Consider the following 8274-nt stretch of genomic DNA (forward strand, 5'->3'; position numbering starts at 1 on the left):
AGGAGGGTGATTACTGAATGTCTAAAGAACCCACACTGTCTGCCTTAGATTTTCATTTCTTCAGGGCAGAGGAATGGCTGTTTGGGGATGCTGAAAGAAGCCAGCATTCTTTCGAAGTACTGATGAATGAAAGGGGAAATAGTTGTTGTAAACTTAAGCAAGGAGGGTGATTACTGAATGTCTAAAGAACCCACACTGTCTGCCTTAGATTTTCATTTCTTCAGGGCAGAGGAATGGCTGTTTGGGGATGCTGAAAGAAGCCAGCATTCTTTCGAAGTACTGATGAATGAAAGGGGAAATAGTTGTTGTAAACTTAAGCTGCTTTGTACATGATGAAGGCTTGTGCAGCAGCAGATTGTCTGTAAACAGCAAGGACAATATAGAAGACTTGCAACATGGAACATAAACCGTACCCGAAAAAAGCGAGAAGGGATGCTCTTTGATCTTGAAACCCCATGAAGATCTGTCGCTTCAAATCTGACAAAATGTATGCTGTCTTTAGCCATCTGTTCAATAATGTGTTCAATCTCAGAGACCAAGTGATAAGGGATGTGTTTTCCAGGGGGTTTTATATCTGCATTTCTTCTTTGATCTTAAAAAAGAAAAGAAAACATCCTTGATCACAATAAGCTAGGGGTTACACATTGGCCATCACACTGTACAAATTCAGTATAGAGCTAGGTGCACTTAAGCACATTGTTATCCTTGGCTGTCAGTGCTCCTAAGTCTACAACAGATGATGGACTGACTGTCCAATATTATGCAGAATTATACCCTTCTAAGCATGGGAAGTGAAGGACAGTGCAACATCTCTTTGCACCAAGTACAGCAGTACTGTAGAGGAGACAGTAGAGCTAGTAAGGTAGACAGGTTAGATCCTTCTGTCTCCTTTCTTCTTGATCTATGAGGATAGGATATATAGCAAAAAAGAAGTGCCAAGAGAAAAGTGGCAATTCCAGTCCAACAAATTTTAAATACGCCTCTTCAAAGATGGAGGTGCGGGCAGCCAGATTTTATCTCATGTTGTCTTTTGCAGCCATCAGGTGGTAAAACTTAAATGCAATAAGGACCAAAGACATATAGTGAGTGAATTGTTCTTCTGATAGTGTGCTCTGGACAAGCTGCAAAAAACAGTCTAGGGCTGCAGTCACAAGCACCAGTTGAAGTGGAGGGGAAGTGAGGCTATTTCCCCTGGAGGAATGTGACACAGTTGTGAGATCATACCTCCCTTTGTAGCTGTGGGCGCAGCCCATCACTGTGTGATCAGACGGAACTGCAGCTGAGTCAGGGGGGTTGGCCCTTTGTTTCCTATGCACATAAATGAGGAACACACAGAGGGCCCCCTATGGAGTATGCAATGATGCGCATACTGCGAGGGGGGGGATGGCACCGAGCCAGGATGGCATGGTCAGACCATCCTGGCAGCATGAGAGTGTGCTGGCGTGATCAGAGAGGGGAAAGTCTGTCCGTGGCCCATCAGAACCCATTATAGCTGGACTTTTCCCAGTGTCTTTTAACTTCACTTCTGCAGCAGAGCAGCATGGGTTGCCGACAACTGCAAGATGCTTCCCAGATGTTGCTGCCTGATCATTCCCTTTAGATCCATCAGGCATCCACACCTATGTCAGTTCTAAAGGCACGTGTGATCACAGCCTAGCATTGGGCTCCTAGTAGCATTCAATATCAGAATTCATTGGACCTCTTCACACAAGTTAGTTTCCTTGGGATTTCTACCCTTGGTACTAATTAGATGTGTCACCCTTTTTTCTCCCTAGAATACAATCCAAAGTGAAGTTGGAGGATCCTGGTTAGGAAAATATCTTTAGGAATTTCAAAACATAAATAATTTCAAGGAAACTGCTACATTTCTTTGGGGAATGTCACAAACTAATTCTACACCAATTACCACTGTGAAGAAATGCATCCCCCCCCCCCCGGGAGGTTTGAGATGAGCAAAGCCTCCAGTTTGCATTTCAACAGTTTTCCCCCCCTCTAGGCAGAGACCATGCTGGGAAGGAGAATGTCTGTCAATGGCTTTGCAGATGCACCTCGGCTACCTCTTAAGAAATGTTAACGGGACTAAATAGAGACAATGGGATGGCCAAGCTCCTTTCTCCCCCTTTCAAGCAGGGACCAGATGTTTGGAGGAATGGAAGGCTAGAACAGGTCCAGGAATAATCTCCAGGGAGAAGCCCTAGGAAATGCTTCTTTGACCTGGCATGACCTGGTCAGTGGGTGAAGAAACAGATACGATAAAAATTCCTTGGAAGGAGGTCTCTTTTCCTTGGGTGCTTTGTCCAGGAACTCACACAGACCTCTCCTCTGGGAAGGCAGCCATTGGCCATGTGCTCACCTCAATAGCTGGAGCAAGCTTCAAGGTAATGGTTACTCTATAGGGATCTGTAACATCTTAAGAAAAAGGGGCCTGTCCTACTTTAACATCTGATAGGGCATGTATAGAGAGTAGGACAGAGGAATTGTATTTTACCCATTTCTTTTGAATGTCTTGCTCAGTTTGGTGCTGTGTTAAAAGTATGCTTGTAAACATTTTCTTTTTAATAAATACTTTATAACTTTTGATGCTGGTTGTGGTTTGATGTACCACATAGACCTCCACCATCTCAGACACACTTTTGAAAAAGGTGAACCAGGGGGAAGGCAGGCAGTTGGCAAGTGGCCACCCCTCAAGGGGCGTGCAAGACAGTAAAATGTCCCTGTAGCAACCAGGCATTGGGCCTTGGGAGACACAGAGGCAAGGCCTCAGAACTTGGAAGGGAAACTGGGAGTCCTGACCCTCATAGCAGGCAATTCAATACAAAGGGTCAGGTGGTGACAGTAGGCTACCCTGAGAATGAAAGAAAATCCCCTCCACAAGTGGAGAAACACCAAGGAGGGCAGGACGGAATAGGGCCTGTAAGCCAGAACAGGCAGTTCCTCCACAACCACCTAAAGCAAAATGTAAGTTGAGTGTAAAGTACCAGGTTTAGGCAAAGCATCTGCCTGAATTTCAATAAGATGACAGTGGAGTTATGCCCACTTTTAGGGTGAATTTGGGGGTGGAGCCTAGGGTGGGCAGTTTGAGGTGAAGAGGGAGCACAGCAGAGATGTGTTGCCATAGAGCCACCCGCTGAAGCGGCCCTTTCCTCCAGGGAAGCTGATCTCTGGAAATCAGTTGCAATTGTGGGAGAACTCCAAGCCCCACCTTGAAGCTGTTATGCCCATGTCACTTAGCTTTAGTAGTGTTGCCTTCCACCCAAAAGAAAAGGAGGACCCCCATGGAAGCAAAGTGCTTATGAAAGCAGAATGTGCCCTCATTGACTCTACTGAGTAATAACACATGGATGGAGCAGACAGGCTCCTGAGTAGTCCATATATGGGGGAAATTTAAACTGTGCATTCTGCATGATTAACAGAACTAGTATTGAGATCCATATATAAAACTGATTTCAAATGCAAATTACAAATGATGACTCAGTAGTAGATGCATCAGACACATATATCACAAAAAACTCTGTGTTGGTAAAACAATTCAATAATACATAGAGTCTGAATTCTAAGTCAATAACATTGCAAAAATAACTGATGAACTTCTAGTTAATCCAAGCCACACATTCTTGCTGTCTCCAAACTTTAGAGCTCAGCTAGTTCCCAGAAGGGGACTACTTTATCCTTACCCTGAACATTCAAAACCATTTTAAAATCAGCAGCAAAATCTCTCTGGGAACTGGCAGAAAGGTCTATTGGTGATGTAACAGGTACTAGCCAGTAGATATCTACCACAACATGCTTTTCAGTAATTTGGTCTGAACTACATTCAAGACTTACTACTCCATTATTTTCCAGCTCACAGACCAGACAAAAATGTATGGATTTTGAGGGCAGTAATGACACTATCAAGCTGCTTCTGTTCTACTTAAAATGTTAATGTCTATCTTCATCCAAAGGCATGTTGCGTGGCTGTTCTTGAAGAAAACTTTCACCTTACCTTTCAGAATTTCCAGAAACTGCTGCTTCTACTAAATTACAAGAAAATGTCTACCATCTGTTTTTGGGTATAAGTAAATTATTTTGTGCATAATTTGCAGACAGGAAATATCGGCATATTCAGCAGAAACAAAATCCCACTTTTCTCAGAGCAACCTTTAGCATTTATCAAACCATCAAGAAAGGGGGTTGTTGCAATCAAACAGATAGGTCATTTGTTAACTATGAAACTGTGGGCAAAATTATACTACATTTGATGCTCTGTAAGGGCAATGACATGTTTTGAGACTATTAAAAGCACATCAGCCAGTGGTGGTGTGGCCATAAGTTGAATTTGACCAGAACTCAACTATGTGTTGTCTGTTTTTGTTGACCCAGAAAGCTGGTTTGCATCTAGGCCTTTAGAGACTGGACTACATATGTCTTGCTTCCTCCCACCACAGAACAGAATGAAAGCCCTATACACGTCAGTTCTTCCTGCCCATTCCTAGGGCCTTGTTATACAGCATAATGAAAGGGGAAAAAGAGGACGTAATGTGATTTCCATGTACACAGAACCATTCTAGGCTGCAACTCCATTGTTTCTAGGTTGCCAGCCCCCAAGTCCTGGCAGGGGTTCCCCTGGTCCTGGGGGTTACAATCTGCCCCCAGCCAGCTGGCCACTGGGCAAGCCCTGCCCCTGAAGCCCCACCCCCAAGCTGCAGCTACCCATGGCCATCCCTCTCCCTCCCTGCTAAAAGATTTAGAGGGCTTCAGCTGATCAGTGGGGAGCACATGGCCCACTGACCAGCTGGAGGGCCCTTTAAATCTTTTAGCAGGGAGGGAGAGGAACTGTCACTGGCCATGGCTCCACTGGCAAAAAGAGCCTTTAAAGGGTCTTTTTGCCAGTGGGGTGGGGGCCACAGCATGTGTGGGACTCATTTCCCAGTGGTGATTCAGGCCTGCGCACGGCCACCCCACTCGCTGCAAGCCCCTCCTGCTTGTTGGCAGACCACGTGCTCCCCGCCAATCAGCTGAAGCCCATTAATTTTTTTAGCAGAAAGGGAGGGGTGGCAGCGGGTTGCCATGGCTTGGGGGCAGGGCTTGGGGGTATCCCCACAAACCACCAGAATGCTCCCCAAATTCCCCCCCACCAGATTGACAAAGAGACTTTGCAACCCTAATTGCTTTCCAAGGAAAACATCAGATCATCCAGTAGTTGCTGTATGTGCTTTCCCCATGCAAACTGTGCTACTCACATTAAACCCAAAATGCCTTGGCAACAGACTGCACATCATAGCCAGTGTGGCTTGTGAGAATCAAATCTTTGTCCTTAGTATGCTAAGGCCCATCCAGAAACCCTATGCCACTTTCTGATTTTACTTCTGCTGTATGTTGAATATTGGTGTTTTACTCATTGGTTATCCGGATTATTGTTGTGTACGGCCTTATTTGTTTATGCTAGTCTTTATTTATGAAAGTAATTATACCTTGCTTTCTGTCTAGTGCAGGGGTGGCCAAATTGTGGCTCAGGAGCCACATGCAGCTCTTTCACACATATTGTGTGGCTCCCAGCAGGACAGCTGGAGAAGCGAAGGGGAGGCATACCTCCCCAATCAGTCTTCCCTTCCCAAGCCAGTGTTCCCCTCCCTGGGTAGGCTTGAGGTGGGGGGGGGAGCAGAGAAAGAAAGCAACTTTAAATGTGTTCTCAAAGCTCCCCCCCCCACGGTCCATCTGGGGGCAATTTTGCACTAGAGCTCCCTTGCAGCGCAGCCGCCATTTGCCCTGACACAAACATGTCAATTTCACACCCGAAGCTGCGGGGCTGCATTTTGACTCGCGGCTTCGCCCGATTTCCTCCGCAGTTTCATGATCCTGGTTTTTGAGGATCACGAAACTGCGGAGGAAATCGGGCGAAGCCGCGGGTCAAATGCAGCCCCGCAGCCTCGGGTATGAAATTGACAAATAGTGTTGGGGCAAACGGTGGCTGCGCCGTGAGGCAGCTCTAGTGCGAAATCGCCCTGTGTGTCTCTGTCTCTCTCTTACCTCTTTCCTTCCTTCCTCCGCCAGCTATTTTCTTTCTTTCTTTCTCTCTCTCTCTCTCTGTCTGTCTCCCTTCCTTCCCCCCTCTATTTGCTACCTTTGTTTTTCACTCTCTCTTTTTCTCTTTCTTTCCACCTCTCTGTCACACTGTTAGACAAATAAATATCATTAGCAAACAAATAAGTATCATTGGACAAATAAATATCATTATCAATATCTGGTTTTACTCCTTTTGTTTTTATTTTTGGCAATCTCATTTAATGTAATAAAAATGAAATTTGCATATTTTTCAATAAAGATGTGTGTGTTTTTTGTTCATTTCTTGTGGCTCTCAAAACCTCACATTTATTCTATGTGACTCTTACATTAAGCAAGTTTGGCCACCCTTGGTTTAGTAGGAATCAAAAGTGGTTTACATTGCTCTCCCCTTTCCATTTCATCTTCCCAACAACAACTCTGAGAGGTAAGTTAAACTGAGAGAGAGAGACTGACTGGCCCAAAGTCACCCAGTGAGCTCCAGTTGCAGAGCAGAAATTCAAACCTGGATCTTGCAGATCCTAGTCTAACCACTACACCATCCTGGCTGTCCTTTTAGCATCCATTCTTTCATCTTATGAAGAAAGGCAACTCACAAACCTATATGTATGCAATAGAAACAAAATAAACAAAAATTTTGCTTTCCAGCTGATTCCATACCTTAAGCATACACAGAGGGTCTAAGTTTAACATCCTTACCATGCTGACTAGGAGGAGGGTCCAATTTAATTCCTGGAGTACTGCCCGCATTTTGGGAAGATGTCTGTTGCCTCACAACAGGATGCTCCATGTCATCAGTTTTGGACTGCTGCTTATTCAGCCCAGCTGAGCTGTGAACCAATTGTGGCTTCCCTAGTTGCCCAGCTACATCCTTGTGCTCACTTGGAATTTTCTGATCACCTCCTCTTAAATGAGGGTGAAAAGTCTCAACATGTCTACTTTGCTTATCACTAGCATTCAGCAGAAGTGCACGGGAAAACATACCACTGGGCTTACCAATATTCCTGGCCCTAGTACTAAGCAGAGGGCTCTCTCTCAACATGTTTTTCAACTCTTGCAAAGTTTCTTTGGAAATTCCAGAACCTGGAGCATCTTTAGTGTCTTTTTCTAGAGTTGCTAAATTGTCATGTTTGTTCTTCTGGGTCGTGTGGAGTCTACTGTCACCCTCAGCTATACTAGGTCTCTTTTGATCATTTGTTGATGTCCCCGCATTCTCCCCACTTCTTGATATGTCAAGCCACACAAGTTTCTCCTCTTTGGTATTTATGTCTGTCCTCAGTGTCTGATTTCCTTTGCTTGAAGTTTCCATTATCCCATGATTTTCTGGGCTATTTTCACGTGGTCCGCCATCTTTGTGTTTCTCCTCTCCACCCTGTGTTGAGCTTTCTTTTTTATCTCTGGAAGAGCTATCACTTGCTTTCTGCCCTGGTGGGAAGCCAGGTGGTTTTCTAAGGCAATGGTAATCAGGCTTGCTTTCTTCGGCCAGAAGATCAGAAGCATTGGCAGGATTAGAAGTGTCCATTTTGTCACATTCTGCTGGGGGGATCTGTTTTACAGTGACTTTGACTCCTCTTTTGTTCCTTAATCCAGACAGACAGTTGCCATCAACTTCCTCATTTTCATTTCCAGCTGTCCTCTGTAATCATCAGCAAATATCAACAACATGCACTAGCCAAATGAAGCATTCACATAGCGCTGCCACCTTTAAACCGTATATTTCATATAACTTCTGTGCTCACCCAATGAAGTAACTCAGCAATGCAAAAGCAAAGCATCTTATTTGTCTCAATACATTTCAGAATACGAAATTGCAAAAAGAAGAAGAAGAAAGGGTAAGACGTAGACTACAAATTACTCAAGGCCCTTCCTTTTGTTTAATGTTTAATATAATCCATGAAGGTATAACATCAGAATCCCTTATCTCTGTTCTTTTCTCATGCCTTTTTACCTGGAAAGTGATGGGTAATATAATAATTCACTGCATTGATAGGGCAACTCAGATTGAACATCAAATGACCTTCATTCTTTAAACCAGAGCTCCTGGGAAAGACAAACTTTCCTGTCAGTTTTATGGTAGGTTCCCCCCCCTCCCATAGAAAACTTTATCCTTCTCTCTTTTGTTTGAGCACCAACCTAAATCCCTGGTACAAAGAAAATATTTCTTTGCACTAATTCAAAACAGATACTGCTTACACTGTTCTTTCCTGCCTTCCCAAAGCTGTATGGGACAGT

The 8274-nt window shown here is 44.4% G+C and overlaps 1 protein-coding gene across 1 annotated transcript in view; it reads right to left on the bottom strand.

Moving 5' to 3' along the window:
- The window catches only part of LGSN (lengsin, lens protein with glutamine synthetase domain), a gene marked incomplete at its 5' end in the record, with an annotated part of 13589 nt that extends 5911 nt beyond the window's left edge, over positions 1-7678 (bottom strand). Inside the window, 2 exons of the mRNA XM_015420034.1 lie at positions 414-592; positions 6742-7678. Of these exons, the coding sequence (XP_015275520.1) occupies positions 414-592; positions 6742-7678 (1116 nt within the window). The remainder of the gene's footprint in view (positions 1-413; positions 593-6741) is intronic.
- Positions 7679-8274: the final 596 nt, after the last annotated feature.

The sequence above is a fragment of the Gekko japonicus genome, unplaced genomic scaffold, assembly GCF_001447785.1.
Source record: "Gekko japonicus isolate JY-2015 unplaced genomic scaffold, Gekko_japonicus_V1.1 scaffold7269, whole genome shotgun sequence".
NCBI lineage: Eukaryota > Metazoa > Chordata > Lepidosauria > Squamata > Gekkonidae > Gekko > Gekko japonicus.